This window comes from Mustela putorius, unplaced genomic scaffold (assembly GCF_011764305.1).
Source record: "Mustela putorius furo isolate JIRA1106 unplaced genomic scaffold, ASM1176430v1.1 tig00000196_pilon_pilon_pilon, whole genome shotgun sequence".
In the NCBI taxonomy this organism is placed as follows: domain Eukaryota; kingdom Metazoa; phylum Chordata; class Mammalia; order Carnivora; family Mustelidae; genus Mustela; species Mustela putorius.
In genome coordinates, this window is record NW_025421310.1 from 13264083 (window position 1) to 13288132 (window position 24050).

General features: G+C 52.6%; 2 protein-coding genes across 2 annotated transcripts; both read left to right on the forward strand.

Annotated features, from left to right (window-relative positions):
• The first annotated feature begins 5338 nt into the window (after positions 1–5338).
• On the forward strand, positions 5339–5755 carry NANOS2 (nanos C2HC-type zinc finger 2). Its single transcript, XM_004767549.1, has one exon. The coding sequence runs from the start codon at positions 5339–5341 to the stop codon at positions 5753–5755; it is 417 nt and encodes a 138-aa protein (XP_004767606.1).
• A 10376-nt stretch (positions 5756–16131) lies between these two features.
• Positions 16132–24050, forward strand: LOC101694443 (Myb related transcription factor, partner of profilin). The gene is made up of 4 exons (XM_004767795.3): positions 16132–16189; positions 16298–16784; positions 17530–18081; positions 22813–24050. The coding sequence occupies exons 3-4, from the start codon at positions 17583–17585 to the stop codon at positions 23451–23453; spliced, it is 1140 nt and encodes a 379-aa protein (XP_004767852.2). The 5' UTR covers positions 16132–16189; positions 16298–16784; positions 17530–17582; the 3' UTR covers positions 23454–24050.

A 24050-nucleotide genomic window follows, 5' to 3' on the forward strand; every position in this document is an offset into this window, starting at 1 on the left:
AGCCCCAGCCACTCCAGGGAAGAAGGCTTGTCTGAGGAGCAATGTCTTTCAGTTACTGATCCAGTGAAACACCACCGGGAGGTGGAGGAAGGGTAGAAATGGCCGTAATAACAAAGTCCTAAAAAAAACGACTGGGGGTGGGAAGTGGGGGTGGGGCGTGGGATAAGCAATAAAGGGAGAAAAAAAAACACACAAAAAGTCTTGCGAGCAACAGAATCGGAGAGTCTCCAGACAGTAGGTGCCATTATTAAGGGGAGTCGTGGAACCTTGAAACCTCCACCTGTCCATAGTCACCTTCACGCTCCCAGCGGATCCCACCGCCCTGGCGACGGGCACTGGGTTTACACGCAAGGACTCACACCTGCTGAGCGAAAGGTCCCGACTGTGATGACTTTGTGGAAAGCATTTAGCCCAGAGACCCCCATACTCGTCCTGGTCCCTCCCTCCAGGAGCCTCATTTTTCTGTGTGGTAGATTCCTGTCTCTTCTGCCTTCACGAAGATACATCCCTGTCCGGCCGGGGACATGTGTTCAGTCTGTGAAAACCTATGTGACTCAGCTACCCCCATCCCTCCCAGTTTCCCACCTCATCCTACATTTCCCACACCTGGCAAGTCCCACCTTGTCTCCTGCTTTTTTTTGGTGGGGGAAGAGTGGGAGAGTAGAGAGAGAGAGAGTCTTAAGCAGGTTCCATGCCCAGCATAAAGACCTACACAGGGTTTGATCCCACAACCCTGAGATCGTGACCTGAGCCAAAATCAACAGTCAGACACTTAACTGACGGAGCCATCCCACCCCTGCTCTCTGCTAACCACTTTTGCAGACTTTCACAGGAAATGGGAGGATGTCCTGAATATGGCTCCAGCCTACCCTCACTGTCCATATAACCTTGCACAAACCCCTCCACCCCCCTGAGCTTCCCATGGCTCATCTGATAAGTGGGGTTTTTAATGCATTGTACAGGGTCTGGGTAGGGCATAATTCTGACCCAAAGAAAATGCTCAGGAAATAAGGGCCCTTAAAATTATCGCCTTACCTGTGTCTTAATTATCTTAGCTAATATTTAATAAACTCATCCAAGGAACCAGGCTCTACGTTCTGGGACAGGTAATGACATCATTCTCTCTTGACAGAGGGGAAACCAAGGCTAGGACACGTTAGGTAATAAGCCCGCTCGGCTAGCAGCTAGACTCCACGGCTGATTAACGAGCATTTACCCATGATGCTGTCCACCAACTAACCTGGGGTGTTTTGTTCTCGAGTCACCCCACTGCCTGACCCAAGGATGCCCCCCCACACTCTAGAACAGAGAGTTCTAGACTCACTTCTTCGGGGGAGGGCGGTGAACCAGCAGAAAACTTCACAGTTGACCATATGACCAGAGGGGTCCTTTTATTTATAGATTTCCAGAAAGTGCTTGGTGTGCACATGAATCCAGGAATCTTGGCCAGGAACCATGGCTTGAAGTACTGAATTCTTGAATTCTTCTCATCCAGAGGCCTATTTCCACATCAGCAAAATAAGAAAGTGGGGCAAACTAGACTAGATGATCTGGAAGACTCTCTGGAGCTCTTGGATGCATTAATCTATTCATTCATTGTGCTAACTAGTATTTATTGAGGCAGTATAGGGCAGTGGTTAAAGGCAAAGACTTTGGACTCTGGCACACCCAGGTTGGAATCCCAAAGCTGCTGCCTGCCAGCTGTGTGATGGTAGACAAATCACCTAAACTCTCTGAGCATCAGTTGCCACCTTTGCAAATCATGACTAATAATAGCACTTACCTGAAGAAAGGGATGAGGGTTAAGTGGCGCCTTGTGGGGACAGCCTCAGCTCTCGCCTCAGGGGCTCACAGTCCAGAGGGGAAGACAGACCAATCCCCAACTCAAGAGTGGGCAGGACTGGCATGTGGTCACCTAGAGAAGTTGACCCAGGGGTTCAGCCTGAAGGTCTGGAGGGCTTCCTGGAGGAGGAGACATTAGAGCTGAACAGTGACAGCCATTATAACCACTCAAGATACAAGAGTCACCCATGTGAAAATTTATTATTGGTCCGTGGACATTTAGAGCAAGGAAATAGAATGTGATCTGGAGGGCCACACCACTTCCATCCATTCATTCATCTTTTTCTTTTTTTAAGATTCTATATATGTTTTAAGTAATCTCTACACCCGACATGGGGCTTGAACTCACAACCCCAAGAGTTGCCCACTCCACCGACTAAGCCAGCCAGGCGCCCCCATTCATTCATCTTGTTAATATTCCCTGCTATGAGCAATGCCCAGCCCTGCGCTGGGCAATGCTGGGGACACATCAGTGCCCAAGACAGCCCTGATCTTACCTCCCAGGGCTCATGGATTACCACTGAGGACAGATATCAAACAAGTCATTATCCAAAGCATTACTTCAGAAAGGAAATTACAGAAAGCTAGGAAATCGTATGGCAAGAAAACTTTTCCTGTGATATTCATGAATTTCCTCCCTTTGTTGCTTCCCAACCATGAGCCTATCCACAGAAAAAAACCACATTCATTCAATAAGCATTTATTAAGTTATTTCTGAACGCATAACATGTTGTTTCCCATTGGGGATTTTTAACACATTTTTTTCAGACTTTGCTTCCTGAGCAAACTGAAACAATGTGAGCTGGTGGGGACAGCCCCACTGCCCCTATCCAATCAGCAGCAAACAGAAGAGCATCCTAAAACACATTTCTCCTACATCCCTCCCCTGCTTATAGCCTTCAGTGGCTCCCTATTGCTCTGAAAGCAAAGACCAATGGACTAACTTTGACCTCTATCATTGGTTCTTATTCTGTAAGACCCAATACTTGCTTTATCAAACATTTTGAAATGTCTCTTTAATATTCTAAAATTAGGGGCACCTGGGTGTCTCAGTTGGTTCAGCATCTGCCTTGGGCTCAGATCATGATCTTGGGGTCCTGAGATCAAGTCCTGAGACAGGCTCCCTGCTCAGTGGGGAGTCTGTTACTCCCTCTCCCTCTGTGATCTCTCTCTCTCTTTCTGTCTCTCTGACAAATAAATTCTTTTAGAATAAAAATTAATAATAATAGGGCACCCGGGTGGCTTAGTTGGTTAAGCGTTTGTCTTCTGCTCAGGCTGTGATCTCAGCATCCTGGGATTGAGTCCCACATCAGGCTCCTCAGCCTGGAGGCCTGGGAGGCAGGGAGTCCTGCTTCTCCCTCTCCCTCTCCCTCTGTGATCTCCTGCTCTCAAATAAATAAATAATCTTACAAAATAAAATAACAATAATAATAATAATATTCTGAAATTAAACTCACAGGTAATATGGACCACCAACACACAGATTCTATTTTTAAAAAGTAATATCATGTCCTGAGTTACAAAGGGGAAATAAAAGACAGACATTCATAATAAAATAATAATCTATTTTCATGTATGAATGCTCAGAGAAGGCCAATCTAAAACACATCTCATTAGGCAGATACTAGCATCTCTGTGGAGACTTCCACAAACGAGACAGGGACAAACTGTGTCTTGTTTGGACAGTTGCCAGAGTCAGCATAGCCTGGGGTGGCAGGGCTTCTAGAAATAGTGAACAGCTCTGAATAACAACGTGCGCAGTGGTTGCGTTCCAGGAAAAGTCAGTGTATCCGAAAATACCGTAAGAGCACTAGCATTTATATGCAAAACACAGCTAGGTTCCAGACTCAGATCATCACAAATGCATTTTTCTACATATATGGGTGCCCAGTGGGAACACTGGATGGTAACGTGGTGCCCAAGACAGATCTTGGTCATGTGGATCGTGGAGTTCTCTGGCATCCGCAGTCCCTGCACCCTAAATCCAGTCACTGCCAATGACCGTGACAAACCCAAAGGGCTTTGCCGAAACATCCCCTAAAAGCATTCTATGATCTGACGGCTTCCAGCCCGTACACACAGGGCTGGCTTATCTTGGGATCCTTGCTCTGTTCTGTCCACCCCACTGCCCTTGCTGTCCTCCAACTTCAGGGTTCCATATCTTGTGTCCCTCTTTCTGGATGATTCTTCTTTGTGGTCTCACCTTCCAGGCCACTACCCCCCAGTCCTGTCTCCCTCGGAGCACCCTGTTTATAGGTAACCGGGTGTCTTGGGTCTTCTGTTTTCTAATTTGCTGGCTGTTCCCCACAATGGGCTGGTAGCTCGTGAAACGGGCGCCAGATTCGCTGTGGTCACTGGTTAGTGTCCAGCAACCAATGATATAAGGAGGCTCAGTGACTCTGCCCTGGTCAAGGCGATAGATGAGGCTAGTGGAGGAAGAATTCCTGGAAGGGGGTATGGGCAGAAGGCAAGCTTTTTCTTGGCCCCTGAGGTCAGGGAGGAAGTGGAACAACACACAGGGTCAAAGTGGGACGTTCTAAGTGAAACCGTGTCAGGCCATGGTCCTCTGCTACCTCTAAGATCAATTCCCAGTGTTTCTAGAGTCACATTAGGCGTGAATTCCAGCTGTGCCACTCCCCTGCTGAGCATCCTTACGTACATTCCTTAACCTCTCTGAGCCTCACATCCGTCTCCATAAAACGCAAGCGATAATGCCCACCTCCCTGAGTGGTCACAAGGCTGACATCATGGGGATCTCACAGATCTCACAGATCTCATTTCTGGAACATAGATCTCGTTTATACAGCATCGAGCACCGTAGTGTGATTCAACAAATATGCTGAATATTTGGCTCCCAGTTCAGGACCTGGGTCAGAGGCCCAGCTCTGTCACTTGCACACTCTGTGACTCCAAGCCAGTGAGTATCCCTCACTGAGCTTCAAGCGACTCATCTATCACTGGGGGCTCGTAACTGCGTTTCCCACAAAGACGCTGTGAGAATGAGACCAGATCGCGCAGGTAACTGCTGTGCAGCACGGTGTCTGGCCTGGGGTAAGGACCTGTTATCATTATCAGGAATGGCTCTGGAGTATCTGGAGGCCCGTAGTCTCAGAGTAAGGGAGGATAGGGGGCAAGGGTGTATTTGCACACATGGAGCTATATGGAATGGGTAGGGAAACTGAGGCCCAGGAAAAGGAAGGGCTTTTCCAGGAGTCACGGAGGCAGAGCAATGACCACAGACGAGGGGAAGGGCCTCCTTCCCCCTCTCGGTGGGGAATTACAGTCAGATGAGGAGCAGGACCATGGGCAGGGAGTGGGCCCTTTAAATCCTAAGCTCCACCTTTGTTTAGAAGGGTCTTTGGGGGAGTATAAAAGGGGGGTGTAGTTCCTCTCTGCTCCAAAAAAGCACCTGCTGCTCTTGCCCAACGGCCCCCACGCCCTGGCTTCTCTCTAGCGGCCCCCCTCTTCCCGCCCCCCCGCCCCGGGCCTGGGAGCCATGCAGCTGCCGCCCTTTGACATGTGGAAGGACTACTTCAACCTGAGCCAGGTGCTTTTGGCCCTGATCCAGAGTGGGGGGCAAAGGCCCGAGGCCCAGGGGAATGGGGACCCGAGGCCCGGGCCTTCTCTGGGGCCGGAGCAGGGCGTGGGAGGGCCAGGGGCCGGCAGAGGCCTGGCCACCCTGTGTAATTTCTGCAAGCACAACGGGGAATCGCGGCACGTCTACTCCTCACACCAGCTGAAGACCCCAGAGGGCGTGGTGGTGTGCCCTATCCTGCGGCATTATGTGTGTCCTCTGTGTGGGGCCACCGGGGGCCAGGCCCACACGCTCAAGTACTGTCCACTCAACGGCGGCCAGCAGTCTCTCTACCGCCGCAGCGGGCGCAATTCGGCCGGCCGCAAGGTCAAGCGCTGAGGACACAAGGTGCCCACCCCGCAGCAGCCCCCCGATCCTCCTGGTCCAGTCCCTGCCAAGTCCCCGGACCCTCCCCCCCAACTCCCCCAGCCCTTGGGAGCTTCTGGCTCCCAGAGCTCCATCCCTGCTGGATCCTGAAACACTGGAGACTACTGGGGAACCAGGCCAGCTCTGCCCCACGGGGGATCTCGCAGGACTTGGAGTTCTGAACTGGGGGTGTCTGTGGATTCTGGGTGCAGCAGGACTGCACGGCCTTGGGGCTCCTTCTGGGCCCCCCCTTCCGGGCCCCCCCGTTCAAGGCTCTTTTTCGTCTTTCCCGGGCTGCTGGGGATGCGAGCACTGCCTGCCCCCTTGACTTCTCAGCCCCGTGGTTCCATTCCTTCTGGAGTTCTTGGACCAGTAGACCTACAGGACCCAGCGTGCTCTCCTAGGCCCGCCCTTAGAATTTGAAGAGTGAGCAAGACTGGCTTGGACGCTTGAGCTGAGAACTTCCAAGATGGGATTCTGACGCGAAACCTGCCTTGTCCACCTTCTTCAGCTACCTGTAGACCCACCGGTTTCATCACAGACCCCCCTGGACTGTTCCTTCCCTGCCCCAGCAGCCCATTCCATCGGGAGCTGGGAAAGGGAGGGGACACGCTGCAGCGTTGGGGGTGGGGGGGTGCGGGGGAGGGATCTGGTCTTCCAAGGCTTCTCTGGGAGAGGAGAGCCTTGGGGTGCACGGACACCCCTCAGCTCCCCCTGGTCAACCTTCTTGTTTCACTGCACTCTCATCCCCAACCAAAAGTCACCGCTGGGCGGTTCCCCAGCGGGAGGAGGGCATCTCTCCACTGCCTCCCTTCCACCTTTCAAATCCTCGCGGCTTGTTAAAGGTCTTTTTTTTTTCCCCTCCCATTTTTTCCCCATCTTCCAACACTTAATCCGCGAAGCTCAGACAAAAAAGGGGTTTTAGTGCCCACTTGAGAAAGGCAACTGCCTTGGTTTTCTTTTAGGGGAAATGAAAAGAAAGAGCTCCGGTCAGATTGTAAGTTGCTCATTTTTTGGCTCAGGGTTGGGGGCCTGGTGTTCAGTTCTGGTGAATAAAGAGCGTTTCTGGTTGTCTTTGAAATCACTCTGGTTCTGTCTTCTCCCCTGGGGGCTGGGGGAGGGAGCCACGTTTGCCCCAGTATGGAGGCAGAACAGGAAGGGGTCCTGGGTTCCTCTCACCATATGCCCCCCCTTCACGTTCCCTGACACAGGTCACCTAGGGACTGGTCCCCACGTCCAAGCCTCCACCTTAACCTCAGATTCCTTTTCCATGCCCTTCCTGGAGCTCTGTCCAGGGGTCCCCCTCCCTCCCCGCTAGACCACAGGTCTTCCAAGACCAACTTGATGGGAGTTCTTTTTTGTTTGTTTGTTTGTCTTGTTTTAAAGATTCTACTTATCAAAGAGAACACAAGCAGGGGGAGCAGCAGGCAGAGGGAGAAGCAGGCTCCCCCATGTGGGACTCCATCCCAGGACCCCAGGACCACAACCCGAGCCAAAGGCAGGTGCCTAACCAACTGAGACACCCAGGCATCCCCTTGATGGTAGTTCTTAAACTTCGGCTCCCAGATCCCCTTTGGAGAGGTAATGGGAAAAAATTATCCTCAGCCCCTTGAAAATCCACATATGCACAAATCATCTGAGGGCTTCTTTAATCCCAGCAGGCCACAAATATTTATTGATCGCTTACCTTGTGCCAGGCATCTTTCAAGGAACTGGTGGGTACAGCAGGGAACAAAGATGACATGTGAGCAAAATCCAAATGAAACGAGGCAAGCAGAGACTATCTGGAGGAACGGCATTCCGGGTAGAGAGGACAGCAGATTCAAAGGCCCTGCAGTGACCGGAGGCCGGCTGAGTCATAAGAGTGAAGGTCAGAGAGTCACATGGGAAGGGCAGTTGAGAATCTTGCAGACCCTGGTGAGAACTTGACCTTTATGCCCCAACCCGACCCCCCGACCCCAGACCATGATGTGCACCACGAGCCCCTTCATACGTACCTTAGTCACACAGAGACCAAAGATCCCAGTTTAGGACCTCGCAAAAACAGCTCTGCGCACAACAGAGACCACCCCCCAAGTTAAATTAAACAATAGATAAAAAGAGGACTGACTCCCCAACCCCAGAGCTGTGGCATGTCCCTGACAGCAGGGTGAGCCCCAGAGGAAGAGGGAGCTGCATCGGGCAGGAAGGTGATGGCCTTTCAGATGGGGCTATGGAGGAGAGCCTTGTAGTTTATAATAAAGGGACCGTGTCTGACAAAGTGTGGGCAGCAGGCATGGAAAGGGAAAAAGGGTGTTGCACACCGTACTTGGGGACATTACAAAGGGTTGGGGGGGACACTTTAGACCCCCAACCCTTTGGGGGAAGTAAGAGGGAAAGATGCTGAGGCGGGTCTGGAGTGTGGAGTGTAGGAGGTTCTTGGGGACAGCCACAAGTGCTTCACAAGGGGACGCATCCCAGAAGCTTCTAGACACCTGTGATGGGGCTCAGAGGAGAGGGCTGGAGACAAGCAGTTAGTGGTTGTCAAGTGTGCGGGTTGTTGGTTTTGTTTTGTTTTGTTTTTGAATGAGTTAAGTCATTTACGCAACACATAATTAAGTGGCATGGTAGCTGACAGAAGGTGGGACACTAAAGAAGTCAAAGGAACTACAAACCCTGCGCCCCATCTCCTCCAGCTCCTCGCACCTGCAGAGCTCCGTGCACCTGTGAGCAAGGTTCCCTTACCAGCAGCTTCTCATGACCTCCACACTGGACCGAGACCCAACTCCCCACTCAGCCCAGACCCTCCACGAGTTACTGCATCCCGGCTGCATCTCTGGGATTGCCCAGGGAAAGGGAGAGGTCTGGGTGACATGCAGGTGTCTCCTGCAGGTTCCGGTTGGGGGTACAGGGTCAGTTAGGACATGGTGAGCATAAGGTCCTCAATTGGTGTTATGAGTTGAATTCTGTCCATCCCACAAAAAGATGTGTTGAAGTCCTAACCCCCAGTACTTCAGAATGTGACCCTCTTTGGACATAGGCTCGTGGGAGATGAAATCAGTTAAGATGAGGTCATACGGGAGTAGGGCGCTCTTAACCCAACATGACTGGTGTAATTATAAGCAGAGGGAAGCGGGCACCTGGGTGGCTTAGTCGGTTAAGCATCTGCCTTCGGCTCAGGTCATGATCCTGGGGTCCTGGGGTCGAGCCCGGAATCGTGGGTCTCTCTGCTCTGCAGGGAGGCTGCTTCCCTCACGGCCTCTGTCCCTCTCGCTGCTCGGTCTCTCAATCTCTCAAATAAGTAAATAAGCTCTTTTAAAAAAAGACCCAGGGCAGCCAGAGGCCGCAAGAAGCAAGGAAGGATCCTCTTCTGGAGCCTTCAGAAGGAAGGCAACACTGCCAGCAGCTTGGTTTCAGGATTTCTAGCCGCCAGAACTGGGTGAGTATATTTGTATTGTTTTAAGTCACCCACTTTGTGGTATTGTTACAGCTGCCTTTGGAAACTGAGGCAGGCATCCCTGAGAAAATAATACACGGGGCATTCTGGGGAGGCATCCAGAATGCTCTTTGCACACGAGGGCTGGGGGGCTGGGTTGAGAGGGGAGCTGGGTCTCGTGAGAAGGCTGGAGACAGGGAGCAGTGGGCGGAAGTGAGGCTTGGGGAGCTCTGCAGGTGTGGGTAAGTTGAGGCAGGATGCAAGCAGGCTGGCATCTTCCCGCACCTCCCCCGCCCCCATGAACACAGAGGCAAGGCAGGTAGGCAGATGGATAGCTCATGAGGCAGCCTCCTGGGCTCAGATCAGGCAGACAAGGGGCTGGGTGGGCTGGGAGGGCCACCAGAAACGTCTGCGCAAGGGTGTTGTGGGGGCCATTCTGCTCCTTCTCTAACAGAACAGAGGAGGAGACAGAGGCTGCCCTCCATGCAGAGAAGCGAATGCTTGGAAATGACCTCCTCCCTCCAGATCCACTCTGGGCTTAGGAGCAGCCATTCTGCACCCACTTAGTGCTGGGGAAGGAAAATCAGATCCACTCAAGGTTGATCTAGAAGGCCACAGAGTTACCACTGAGCATGCAAGCCTAAGATTGAATCCCTGAACCTCAGCTTCCCACTGTGCGCGGCTGTGTGTGTCTTGAAAAATGAATCTGTGCATCTGCGGAGGTCCAAGTGTCCTGGTGAGGCATGCCTAGAAGTTAAAGCTGATTTCCACTGTTGACCAGAATCGGGGCCATTCTAGAGGGTTTTGTTTTTTTTTTTTTTTTTTTTTTTTTTTTTTATTTCACAGAGGGAGAGAGCGTGCACAAGCAGGGGGAGCAGCAGAGGGAGAAGAAGAAGAAGGCTTCCCACTGAGCAGGGAGCCTGATATGGGGCTGGATCCCAGGACCCCAGGATCATGACCTGAGCTGAAGGCAGATGTTTAACCCACTGAGCCACCCAGGCATCCCCATTCTGGAGGGTTTCGTACGAAGCAGAGGAAAAGGTAGGTCTGTTAACTAACGTCTTTTTAACTTTAATCTGTATTGAGCACGCCAAGAGTTTCACTTTTTTTTTTTTTTTAAGATTTTATTTATTTATCAGAGAGAGAGAGGGAGAGAGAGCGAGCACAGGCAGACAGCATGGCAGGCAGAGGCAGAGGGAGAAGTAGGCTCCCCGCTGAGCAAGGAGCCTGATGCGGGACTCGATCCCAGGATGCCGGGACCATGACCTGAGCCAAAGGCAGCTGCTCAACCAACTGAGCTACCCAGGCGTCCCAAGAGTTTCACTTTTTAGGTTTCTCTTCCAGTTGCTTTCTGTCTTTCAGTCTGTCCTTTTGGTTGACTCCCTTCCTCTCTTTATCTTTCTTTTCTTGCCTCTCCTCTCCCACCATTCCTTCCTTCCCTCTCCTAGTCATTCTGACAAATGCGGACTTTTCTCCTAGATTCCACCCTCACCATGTACCACTGCCAGTGAAATACCTGCTTAGATGTTTCCTCATGTCCGAAACAGAAGTCCTGTCCACTCTACCTTCAGAATACACCCAGAATCTGACCATCTTCCCCCAGCCCACTACTACCTACCTGATCCCCACCACAACTTCTCACCAGGACTGAGGCAGTCACCTCCTCGCCGGCGTCCCTGCTTATGCGCTTGGCCTCCTAGAGTATATTTCAAAACCCAACAAAAGTGATCCCGTTAAAACACAAGTCTACTCGTGCTCCTCCTCAGTTCAGAGCCCTCCCGTGGTCCTTGTCTCCCTAAGTAAAAGCCCAAGTCGTGGCCTCTCTCTCTGACCTCTTCTCCCACCCGCCTCTTTCCTTGCTGCTCCTTGAACGCTCCAGGAACACTCCTGCCTCAGGGCCTTTGCGCCTATCCTTCCCCTCCTTGGATTGCCCTTGCCCCAGATAGCCACGTGGCTTCCTTCCTTGCTTCCCATAGTTCTTTGCTTATACGTCACCTTCTCTGTGAGGACTTCCCATCCTCACACTCTTGATCTTTCTTACCCTGCTCTCCTTCTCTTTCCTCCGTAAGGCCTCCCACCATCTAGCATACTTCCCTGTTTATTTATTGATTATGTCTGTAGTTACGGTGGTCATTTTGATGTGTCAGCTTGGTGAGGCTACAGTCCCCAGTATTAAAGCACTAATCCTGGTGTCACCATGAAAGTATTCTGTAGATGTGATTTAAAGTCTATATTTAGTTCACTTTAAGTAAGGAAGATTATCCTGGATAATCGGGGTGGGCCTGATCCAATTAGTTGACAGGTTTAAAGAACAGAGATGAGACTTCCTCTCCTAAATTCCCATTGCTTTCACTTTTCATGGCAAACCACACTGAGAAGTTCATTTTGCATCTTGATTCAACACACACACACACACACTCAGCACACACCCAGGACAAAATAATGATCTTAATAATATTAACAGAACAATTATTACCTACCAGGAGCTACTCAGTTACTTGATTCCTATTGAAACGTCACAGTTCAATGAGGTAGATTCTGGGGTTAATCCCCACTTTTCCTCTCCGGAAAGGGGAGGTAATATGCTGTACTTCATACAACACGGTCCGATTTTTTCCGATTTTGCTTTATTTCATGTCTTTAACGCTTGTCACAACCCATTAAGTGTTTTTCAGGACCCAAAGTTAAGCCTCAGAAAGACTTCCCTGGCCAGGCCCTTGCTCTCTGACCTCCTATACCCACACCTGCAGAGCTCCACACGCCTCGCCTCTGCCAATGGCTCCCTGTCTTCAGCCTTTTCACGAGCTCCAGACTGATTTAGATCCAACTCCCCTAACTCAGTCTTCTGTGGGGCCACAAACATCCCAGATGCCTCCTTTGGGTGCCCAACATATGAGTTTTCCCCTGGTTGTCATAACCAAGGGCCACAAACCAGTGACTTAACATACAAAGGTACTACCCCGGTTCTGGAGGCTACAGATCCAAAATCAAGGTGTTGGCTCTAGGGAGGATCCTTCCTTGCCTCTTGCAGCCTCTGGCTGCCCCGGCCCTCTCTTGGTCAATCTCTGTCTCTGTCTTCCCTCTGTGTGCCTCTTTTCCTCTTCCAGTACGGACACCAGTCATGTTGGGTTAAGAGCGCCCCCTACTCCCGTATGACCTCATCTTAACTGATTCCATTTCCAATGACCCTATGTCCAAAGAAGGTCACATTCTGAAGTCTTAGAGGTTAGGACTTCAACATATCTTTTTTGGGGGGAAAATTCAACCCATAAAACCTATTGAGCGTCTTATACTTACCATGACTCCATACAACTGGAACCTGGACCAGAATACTTGCCGTCACCTAGAGGGCTTCTCTGTCCTCCCCAGACTGACAGTCACATGCCCTGTACATACTACCTCTCAAATGTCTTCATTTCTACCCTTCCCACTGTCCCTGCCTAGTCTTCCCCCATCCCTCTTCCTCTCCTGTCCCTTTTTCTTCCTTGAGTCTAGCCAATAATCTTCCCCCTTCCCATCTATTGTCTTTACAAAAGTGAGGCAGGGAGACCGGGTGTCTTTCTAAAGCACAAATCAGACCCTGTCCTTCCTTGCTTAGAACCCACTGCCCATAGGATTGCATTCAAGCTCCTTAATGTTGCCCATAAGGTCCAGCATGAGCTGGACCCCTGGACCTGACCCCTGGACCCCTGACCCCTGGACCCCTACCCCTCATGGGGCACATGGTAGGACCTTATACAAAACCAGGCCCAGTGAAAGTCGCCTTGTTACCTATTGTGAACCTGCACACACTCAGAGTAATGTAATTAGAGAAAAACCCAACTCACTTCAATTTCAAAGCCAATGACATTGAATGATTGGGTCTATTTGTCTACATTTCCCTGATCACTCATCCACTATCTCAGGGATTTCTCCTGTGTCTTCCCTAACCTCAGGATCTTTCTCTCACCTCAGACCCTGCTTCCTACTCTCCTGAGACAACCTAAGGAACAGAAGAGAACATTCATACGTTCCTGACATCACCTCTTGTCTCTTGCCTACCTCCGTGTCCTCCCCATCCCACTGTTTTCTATAGTTAAACAGCTCTTGCACCTTAGGCCACCCTCTACTCCTGCCCTGGGTCCCACTTACTGTGTCTATTCGAGGACATTGCTCCAGACACTGTCCCTTCCCTCATCGGCACCATCAATCTCTCCTCTTCTGAATTATTGTGAATCAGCACACAACATACTATTACAACTCCTATCTTAAATAGGACTCCAGGACTTTTTCCAGATACACCCCTTTGCTGGGCAAGAAAGGACCATCTACACTGGCTCTCTCCAAACCCTCTCAATCAATCAATCAATCAATCTTTTTTTTAAGGTTTTTCTTTTTTTTAAAGGTTTTATTTATCTGAGAGAGAGAGAGAATGAGTGGGGGAAGGGGTGGAGGCAGAGGGAGAAGCAGACTCCCCAAAGAGCAGAGAACCAGATAGAGGGATGTTGGGCTCGATCCCAGGACCCTGGGATCATGACCTGAGCAGAAGACAGATGCTTAACAAACTGAGCCACACAGGCACTCTAATAAGCCCTCTCTTGAACCCATCCAATCAGACTCCTGCCCCCAAGACATCACTGAAATTGCCCTCTTCAAGATTACTAATGACTTTCATCCTGCTGGTCCCAATGGTCAGTTCTCAGGTTCACTGGACTTGGCCTCTAGGCAGCATTTGGCCTCATTAATTCTTCCTTCATTCTTGATTTGTGCCCTGCACTTGGCCTCTAGGACAGCAGACAGCCCTGGTTCTCCTCTCATTTCACTGAAGGCACCTGCTCAATCTCCTTTGCCGACGTCAGCCGTCTACCGTGGAGTGCCCCAGCCCCAGACTGTCATCTACAGTTGCTCCTTCTTTAAACTTGCCTATTCTTAGGGATCTGCATGTCATTTAATCACTGACAACTCCTAAAGTTATAGCTCAAACCTGAACCTCTCCCCTGAAGTCCAGTCTCAAATATCCAAAGGCTTGACATTGGTACTTGGTGGAGTAAAGGGCACCTCAGGTTTGGGCAAACATGAACTCTTTAAGATTTTATTTATTTATTTGTTAGAGAGAAAGAGAGAGAGCACAAGCAGGGGGAGCGGCAGACAGAGAGAGAAGCAGGTTACCCGATGAGCAGGGAGCATCGAGCCCAATGTGGGACTCGATCCCAGGACTCAGGATCACAACCTGAGCTGAAGGCAGATGCTTAACCAACTGAGCCACCCAGGCAGCCCTTCCCGCCCTTTTAAAAAATATTTTACATATTTATTGGAAAGAGAGAGAAATTGTATGAGCAGGGGGAGCACAGAGGGAGCAGCAGACTCCCTGTGGAGCTGCATCTAGGGACTCCAGGTTCCTCACCTGAGCAGAAGGCAGCTCAACCACCTGAGCCACCCAGGGGCCCCTAAACTTGAACTCTGGATCCTCTTGCAGCCCTGCCCTTCTTTGCTGCTGGTAGCTCCAACCTTCCTTGCTTTGGACAAAGATGTTGGGGTCATCCTGAACTTTCTTTCTCGAAGTTTCTGTACCCCATTATGCTTCATTTCACCTCCACAGCTAATACCTTGACTGGAATCACCACCTGTCTCCTGAACCACCTCTCTCCACAACTCAAGGGGCACCCAGCTTCCACTCTGGCTTCCTAAACCCAGTTCTCCAGAGGAATCCTCCTAAAACCAGAATGGTCGGATCATGCCCTTCCTTTGCGCAGGGGCCCTCCTGTGACTTTCACTCATGTAAAGGCCAGCCTCCTTTCAGGGATCCATGAGGCCTGTGCCGTCTACTTCCCTGCCCTCCCTCCTCACTGGCCTCCTCCGCGGTCCTGGAACACAGGAGGCACTGTCATGCTTCTCACTGCACTTGCTCCCTCACCTCTTTTGTGTGTCTACTCAAATGTCATCTTCTCAGGGAGGGCTCCCCTAACCACCTTATTTTATTTTTTTAAAGATTTTATTTACTTATTTGACAGAGACATAGTGAGAGAGGGAACATAGCAGAGGGAGTGGGAGGAAGAGAAGCAGGCTTCCCGCAAGGCAAGGAGCCCCAATGCAGGGCTGGATCCCAGGATCATGATTTGAGCCAAAGGCAGGTGCTAAACCTACTGAGCCACCCAGGCGCCCCCCCCCCAACTTATTTTAAAATTACGGACATAGGGATGCCTGGGTGGCTCAGTTGGTCAAGCGGCTGCCTTCGGCTCAGGTCATGATCCCAGCGTCCTGGGATCGAATCCCACATCCGGCTTCTTGCTCGGTGGGGAGCCTGCTTCTCCCTCTGCCTCTGCTGCCACTCTGCCTGCCTGCGCGCTCGCTCTCGCTCTCCTCTCTCTGGCAAATAAATAAATAAAATCTTAAAAAAATAAAATAAAATTACAGACATACACATGAGCACCATACCCCCCAACCCCGTTTCCTACCTCCATTTTTTCCCATAATACTCACCACCTCCTCACTTAGGTATCTTATTTTGCATATTGTCTGTTACTCCCGACTAAAATGTGAGCTCCATAAAGGTATAGATTTTTGTCTTCTGTATTCACTGCACTTGGAACCAAGGAGGTGCTTAATAACTATTTGTTGACTAGATGAATGAAATACCGATTCTTGAATGAGTTCTCAATGACCTTGAGAACTCCTGCAGGATGCAAAACAAAATTTCTCGGCCGGACTTAACTCCATCATGCTTTCTTCCAGCTCACACAGCCCGTGTTCTAGATTCACTCCTGCCTCCACGCATTTGCTTAAAGTCATACCTGTGCCAGGATCACCCTCCCCACTCGCCAGACTCTCCCTCTAAATTCTCCCTCCCCGCGCCATTACGTCAGTGTGTGGACAGGGGGCCCCCCTAGCACGGTTGGAAGGTTGACGGGTTGCCATGGTTACTGCACCCGCCTGAGGTGGAATATCCCCAGGGTGCCCCGCCCCAACGGGTAATAGCTGGTTGGCGGATCCAGAGCCGCTCCGCGCTGGGGCAGGTATGAGCCGGCGGCAATCGGGTTTTCGTACGCCCCCACCCCACCCACACAGTTGTCATGGAAACGGAGCGCTTGCCTCCAGCGCCGTCTCCCTCCCCACTCTCCTAGGAAAAGGCACCCAAGCAGGGTAAGAGCGCTGGGTTAAGGCAAGAAGACTGAGAGACAGGCGAGGACGGCGCGCGTTCTCAGCGATCTCTCCATCATTTCTCCCACCACCTCCGAGGATTGCTACGCCTGCGCGGGGACAGAGCCCGGGCTACCAAAGGTAGCGGGAGAGCCAGGGGCGCGCATGCGTGCACAGAGTTTTCCGCGTACGCTGCTGGGGCATCGAGAAGCACCGCGACCTAACGCCTGCGCATCTAAGCCCCGCTCGAGGAGGCCGGTGGAAGGCAATTCTGCGCTTGCGCCGTGGGAGGGGCGTGAAACTCTAGCGGTAAGGGCGTTGGGGGCTGACTGGCGCTAGGTGCGCCTGCGCCGTGGCTCTCGGGGCGGCCGGGGGCGGGGCCCAGAGGGGGAAGAGAGAGGAGGGGGGAGGAAAGAGGCCGCAGAAGCCCGAGCCTTGACCGACGGGCAGGCGGGGGCTGCGGCGGCGCCGGTGAGTGACCCGCGGCCCGACTCGGTCCCCACCCTCCATGACCCTCACTCTTCCTGGAGTCCCCCACCGCCTCCGTTGTGCCCTCTTACTCCCGGACCGCATTACCCCCCAGAGCTCCTCTTAATTCCTGGCAATCCCCAGAGCCCCTACAATCCCCGCAGACCCTAATCCCTCGTATTTTATAGTCCCAGCTCCTTCACTGTCCTAGAAGCCCCCAACTCACCGTTATTCCCGGGCATCCCTTCTAAGGACCCCTTCTCAGACCGTTCTTACGTCCTATTGCCCCGGAACCCCCAGAGCGCTCCTCTGCTCCAGATCCCCCCTTCCTGCTGCATCTCTCCTTCAGCATCTCCTTACCCCCATCACCCCCATGCTTCTTCGACCCCGAGACACCCCCTTTCTCCCTCCATTTCGCATCCTCCTATGCCCCCATTCTCCTCTAACTCCTGCAGACACCCCCTCTTTCGCTTTTCCTCATTTCCCTCCACCCCTCCAGACCCTCCCCCAATTTCCATCAACTCCTCAGCGTGGCACTTGGCACCGCGTGAGGCACCAGAGGAGCGCCCAGCGGGTATCAGCTATTATTAGGCACTCTGAATGTCCCGCGTGGCCCGTCGCCCCCAGCCACGCTTCACTCCAACCCCTGGCCCCGGGGACGGAGGAGGCGGTGTCGGGGCTGCCGGGGCGGGGCGGGCGGCGCGCGGACGCCGAGCCCCCGCCAGCGCCGTGCGCCATGTGCCCGCAGCGCCGGCGCCCCCCCATGCGCCAAGCGGCCGGACGGCGGCGTCGGGGGGCGCCATGGCCTCGGCGGCGGCGGGCGAAGCGGAAGAGACCACCCGGCTGCGCAAGCCGCGCTTCTCGTTCGAGGAGAACCAGATCTTGATCCGCGAGGTGCGCGCCCACTACCCGCAGCTCTACGGCGCGCAAAGCCGTCGGGTGAGCGTGGCTGAGCGGCGGCGTGTGTGGGACGGCATCGCCGCCAAGATCAACGGCATCACCAGCTGGAAGCGCACCGGCCAGGAGGTCCAAAAGCGCTGGAATGACTTCAAGCGCCGCACCAAGGAGAAGCTGGCCCGAGTGCCGCACTCCACGCAGGGCGCCGGGCCTGCCGCCGAGGACGCCTTCTCCGCGGAGGAGGAGACCATTTTTGCCATCCTGGGGCCGGGCGTGGCGGGGCCAGGAGCTGGTGCAGGGGCCGAGCAGACCTCCGGGGCCGCTTCCTCACAGCCGCCAGCCCCAAGTGCCGGCGCCCAACGCTACGTGTTGTCTGAGGACCGCAGGGAGGACCGACGAGCAGGTGAGTTCGTCCAGCCTCACTGTAGCCAGAGCAGATGGTCACCAAGTCAGCTGTGTTCTCGGCACTGTTCCGAGCCCTCTCCGTGGCTCATCACAACCTCCCTTACAACCCTGTGAGGTGGGTGCTGTGATTATGCCCATTTTAAATCTGGGGAAACTGAGGCTCAGAAAAGTGAAGTGACTCACCCAAAGTCCCACAGCTCATGACTGTCAGAGTCAGGAACGGAACCCAGACCTAGGAGGCCTGGCTCCAGAGTCCACACCTGGGATTATCAGCACACACACAAGATTTCATTGAAGGCGATGTAAGGTGGTGACAATGGAGGCAGGCTGTCTGGGCTCCCGTCACAACTTGGCCACTCAGCTGTGTCATTTTGGGTAAGTTCCTGTGGCTCAGTTTCCACTTCTGTAAAATGGGGTTGAAAAAAATAGTCCCCACCTCAAAAGCTTGCTGCAAAGATTAAAGGAGTTAATACGTGTAAATTGCTTAGTACGTCTCCTGGACACTCACTTTTAGCTCTTTATAGGATTATCAGTGCTGGAAGGTAGGAACTATTTTACAATTTTATAAATCAGAGACTCAGGTTTGGTAACTTTCCCAAGGTCATGCCATGAGTAGGGCAAGTGTGCAGAGCAGAGTGCACAGACTCCCACTTAGCCTCAACTTTGGATTATTCTTTCTCCCACAGCTATTTCCCGAACACCTACCCTATGCTGGGCAGTGTTGGGGACACAGTGGTGACTGAGACATCCCCAGCCTTGCCTCCTGGGGCTGAGCTGTGGGAGTGTGGAGGGGGCACGTGACCCAGGCTGGGAGGTCAAGGAAGGCTTCCTGGAGGAGGCGACATCAGAGGCACAGAGCAAGAATGAGGAGCTGAAGAAGTGTTCCTGGTAGAAGGAACAGCATGTACAGTGACTTTGAGACAAGAAGGTTTAGCCAGTTTAGGAACTGGGAAGTTTCCAAGTTAGGGGAATGGGAAAGTAAAAAGACTGAAGAAAGGAAATGTTTTGAGATGAGATTGGAGAGGTCAGCAAAGGCCAGACCAGGTAGTGCCTTTCAGGCTGAGGTGAGGAATTCCATCCTAAGTGCTAGAAGGAGTCATTGGAGGGTTTTGAGGAAGGGAAGGACATGGAAGCGATCAAACAACTTCAAGATAATGTGACTCAGAGAGGTTTGTTCACCTACCCGAGGTCACACAGCAAATTAGTAGAACTGGGTCTCAAATACAGGTGTGTCCAACTCACAGCACATGCACTTAACCACTGGGCTAGACTGCCTGGCAATCACAGCAACAATTAATATTGACTGGGAGTTCATAGGTATGCCAGAATTAGATCACACGCAGTGTGTAAGTGAAGGTCATCACTTTGGACTTTATCTTCAGGGCACTGGGGAGGCCTGAAAGCATCCTTGGCAGGAGAGAGAGAGAGAATTGCTTGGGACCCTTGTTCTTAATATAAATCTCAAACAACATTGCTTCTGTGAAATGCCCATGTTGAACCAGAGCAGAAATGACAAACTTATTTTTTCAAGAGTTTACAACTATTCTATTCATTCATTCATTAAATCAGCAAATATTTATTGAGCACCCCTTCTGAGGCAGGCACAGTGATAGATGCTGGGAATACTGTGGAGAGAAAGACAATGGAGCTGGCTTTCCAGTTATTGGAGACAAACCAGAACAAGTGATAAGAACTAAGGAGAAAAATAAAGCACATTTAAAGCATAGTGAGTGATGGAAGGGGCACTGTAGTCAGGGAAGGCATCCCTGAGAAGGTGGAATTTGAGCAGAGACCTGAATAGAATAAATGAGTCAGTCGGATATCTGGGAGAACAGCACTTAAGCTAGAAGAAGCCACACATGCCAAGGCCCTGGGGCAGCAATGGGCTAAAGCACCCTTGATTGGGACCTCACATGGAGATTACCCACTGTGTAAACTCATAAAAGAGGAACTGCTCTGACTGCAGGACTGGAACAGGGTCTGGGGCAGCCTGAGGCATCTCTGTTGACACTAGAGGGAGACCTAAGGATAATTTCCGTGGACCTAATATTTGAAAAGTAAATAAATAAATAAAATAACAGTAACGGCATTGAAGATTTGCTGTGTGCCAGGCACTGGCCTCATCCCTGTGCCTGGGGTGATTCAGTTAATCCCCGTGATGGCCCTCAGGGAGATGTTCTGTTATTGGGTCTCTTGGTCCTTTGCCCACACACACACCTATTTACAGGTGGGGAAACTGAGCCCCAAAGTTTGCAGATAAATGATTTTAAATCTTGTGGTGGTCCTTCTATGATCCCTGTGGACATGACAGCTGGGCAACTTTCTGTTGTTCAGTAGACTAGAAGAGTGGTATTTCAGAGTGGCAACAGTGTCCCTACCCCTCATGAGGGGGACTCAATACCCTTGGGCCCAGAGCCCTGTCTAACAGTAGTCAAAAACATGGGTTCCATCTAGGTTCAAATTCCTCTTCTCCCATTCACCAGCACTGTGACATCTCTCTGGGCCTCAGGTCTCCTCATTTGTAAAGTGGGCAAATAATGACAGCACCTACCCCCAGAGAATGGCTAAGAGGACACATTGCAAGAACATAGGAGGAAAGGTTAGCTGCTTCACCCCGGGGCCGAGCCAGCAGAGTTCAACAAGCATTAGCGCTGGTTATCACCTCTCTCCCCGCCTCCCCCTGCCTGGCTGACCCAGGGAGGCTGGTGCCCTAGCTTTTAAGGCTAGAGGTGGCGGGCTGTTGCTGGGACAAGAGAGTAGGGAGATCAGATCTGGCCTTGGAGCAGGAGGCAGGCTTCCCCAAGGAAAGAGTCTCTGAGCTGGCCAAGGGGCCGTGCAAGGGGGGGTACTCCTGGTGGAGGGAACTGCATGTTCCTTAGCTGGCCCTGAGCCAAGGAAGAGGGACAGAAAGGGGTAAGAGCTGAGGCCTTGCAGACTTCGGGAGGGGCTGGCCTGTGTACCCTGTGGGTGCTGGGAAGCTGTGGGAGGGTTGTGGCAAGGACCTGGGGCCCAGGGCCCCAATCAGGGCTGACTCTCTGGAAGCCACAGTTCTTTTTTCATTAAAGAAAAAATTTTGTGCTGGACATTGTTCTAGGCGCTGGGTAAACAGCAGTGAACAAAACAAAGCCCTGCCTGATGGAGCTGACATCAGGAGGAGGAGACAACAAACACAGAACGACCCCATGCCAGGTGGAGATAAGTGGTATAAAAGAAATCAGGTAGGGTTAGGAGAGAGAAAAGGACAGAGATGGGAGCTACTGTAGATAGAAGGTCATGGAGGGTCTTCCCAAGGAGGCCATATTTGAGCAGAGATGCTCAGGGAGGGAGCCAGCCAGGTGTCTGGGGAAAGAGCTTTCCAGGTCAAGGAACAGCAAGTGCAAAGGCCCTGAGGCAGGGGTAGACCTGCTGTGTTTGTGGACCACCAACAAGAAGGCCAATGTAGCTGGAGCCTCCTGAATGAGATACAAAGTGGAGGAGCACAGATGAGGTCAGGGAGATAGTGAGGCAAGTTGTGGAGACCCTTTGACCAGGGGGGGGCACAAGGGCTTTGATTTTATGTGGGAGATGAGAGCCCCAGGCAGCTTTTGAGCAGAGAAAGACTACATGTGACTTGTGTTGTTTACACACCTTGATTGAGATACAATTCCCATACTGTATAGCACCCCCCCCCCATTTAAAGCGGACAATGCAGGAGCTTTTAGCGCATTCCTGGAGTTGTACAACCATCACTACCATCAATTTGAGAACATTTTCATCACTCTGAAAAGAAACCCCCGCACCTCTTAGCCATCACCCCCTGCTCTGGGCAGCTCCAAGTGACCACTCATCTACTCTTTGTCTCTTGTAGATTTGCCTATTTGGGACATTTCATATAAACGGATCAGAGGCCAGGTGGTCCTCTGTGGGTAGCATAAATGACATGTTACTTTGGCGGGACCTCAGCAGTCCAAGTGGGACATGTCGGGTGGTTGGACCAGGAGGGGCTGTGGAGGTAGAGGAGGACAGAACAGGTTGGATGTTGAAAATAGTCTGAAGGCAGAGCCAGTGACATTTACACACAGAAGGTGTCTTGGAGAAGAGAAGTGAAAGTTTTGGCCCCGGGTGGCAGGAAGGACAGAGATCAGCCCTTGGGGAGAGACGGGATTGGGGAGGACCAGGAGCTCAGCTCTGGACCAGAGACTGTGAGTCATTGCTAGGTGATGGAGGGGGTACACAGGGACACAACTGGAGGAGAGGTTTCCAGTGGGGCTGGGAAACCTGGAAGCCTCTTTGGCAGACTCTGTTCAAGTTCATGAGCATGAATGAAATCTCAGGTGAGGAGCCAGGAATCGCAGGCAGCAGGCTTTGGTTTGAACTGGTACAGACCACAGCTGAAATAGAACTCCTCCCACCTGATGGGACAGAGCCCAGCAATGCGTTCTGAGAGGTGTATGGTGGGGGAGTGGGGGTGGGGGCGGGGGCTTCCAGAGTGTTCAGAGCCTTCTAGAATGTTGGTTCTGCCTGGCTCTGCAGGGGACTTCCAGGACCCCGGTTCCACTAAGGCCGGCATCGGCCTTCAGGTGGTTGTCAGATACGTTAGACTCTCTCCCCTGTGTTCTCCTCCAAGGCACGATCTGACTCAGGTTTTGGAAAGATGGCTCTGGGACCAGGGTGCGTGGGAAGTGGAAAGGGGAAATCAAGACGGCATGGGGGAGTCGCCATCACCTTATGTACCTCTCTCTCTCCACAGATACACCAGCCCACAGCAAGGGGGGCTCCAACAGCCCCGAGCAGTGGGCCCGGCCCTCCTGCAGTCCCCAGGAAGGGGGCTGCCCGCCACCCAAGGAGCGTGAGTCCCCGCCCCCTCCAGCCCTGCAGACGGTCCAGCTGCCCCGTTTGGCCTTGTCTCCACCGCCCTCAGCCCCTCCTCCACTGCCACCACCCACGCCCTCAGCCCCAGACCCCTCCCTGGACTTCCTGCGGGCTCAGCAGGAGACTGCCAACGCCATTCGGGAGCTGGCTGGCACCCTTCAGCAGGGACTGGCCAAACTGAGTGAGGCCCTCAGTGCCCTACTGCCCCTTCTGCCGGGAACCGCAGTGGACAGGCTGCCTCCGCCCCTGCCCCCGCCCCCGCCCCCACCCCCACCTCCTAGGCCCCTCCTGCCCCCTCCTACCCCCAAAGCTGAGATCACCCCGGAACCGGTGTCCGTGGTAGCTGCCGTGGTGGACGGAGCGGTGGTCGCAGCCAGGGGGGTGATCATCGCCCCTAGGAGCGAGGAGGGGACCCCCCGGCCACCCCCAGCCCCGCTTCCTCCCCACGACTCTCCCCCACACAAGAGGAGAAAAGGTTTCCCTACACGGAAGAGGCGGGGGCGATGGAAATCTCCGTGAAATCTGCCCTTGGGTTTGAGCTCCTCTCCGCTCCTCCTGCCTGCACCTCCTCCCCCCAGCTTAGCCCAGTGGAGGAGGGCGAAGCACCTTCCCCATCTCAGCTGCTCCCCGGGCTCCCCTGCTGCAGGGGCACGAGCACCCCACTCCCTCTACTAGTTAGTGCCTGATTCTCAGGGGACCTCATTGATGGGTGCCCCGGCCCTTTCTCCAGTACAGCGCTGTCTGCCTGGCTGCTTCCCCAAACCCTAACTTGTAAGCCATCGATTTTACCTTATTATTGCCCTTCGTGGGTTGCGGAGGGAATCCCTCGGGTCTGCACATACCCCCTTCCCCAACAACTCCTGGTCTTGACTTGAAGAGAATTGACCCGAAGTCTCCGATCCAGACTTTGGAGGGGCTGGGAGTCTCGAGACAAATCAGAATATGGATGACAAAGGATACAGCAGTCTGTACCCTAGGGAGAGGGGGGTGGAGTTCTCACTGGGGAGGTACAGGTTGGGCCCTTTGCCTCCCAATGCTCTCTCTGACCTCCAGAGCTCAACCCCCTCCTTTCTCCCGAGTAGTGACAAGATGTGAATAAACTTATTTTTAATACAA

Bases quoted from the DNA above. Each gene is read 5' to 3' on its own strand.
- NANOS2 (XM_004767549.1), top strand. From the start codon at position 5,339: ATGCAGCTGCCGCCCTTTGACATGTGGAAGGACTACTTCAACCTGAGC.
- LOC101694443 (XM_004767795.3), top strand. From the start codon at position 17,583: ATGGCCTCGGCGGCGGCGGGCGAAGCGGAAGAGACCACCCGGCTGCGC. The intron at 18,082-22,812 runs GTGAGTTCGTCC...CTCTCTCCACAG, and splicing joins CAGGGAGGACCGACGAGCAG to ATACACCAGCCCACAGCAAG.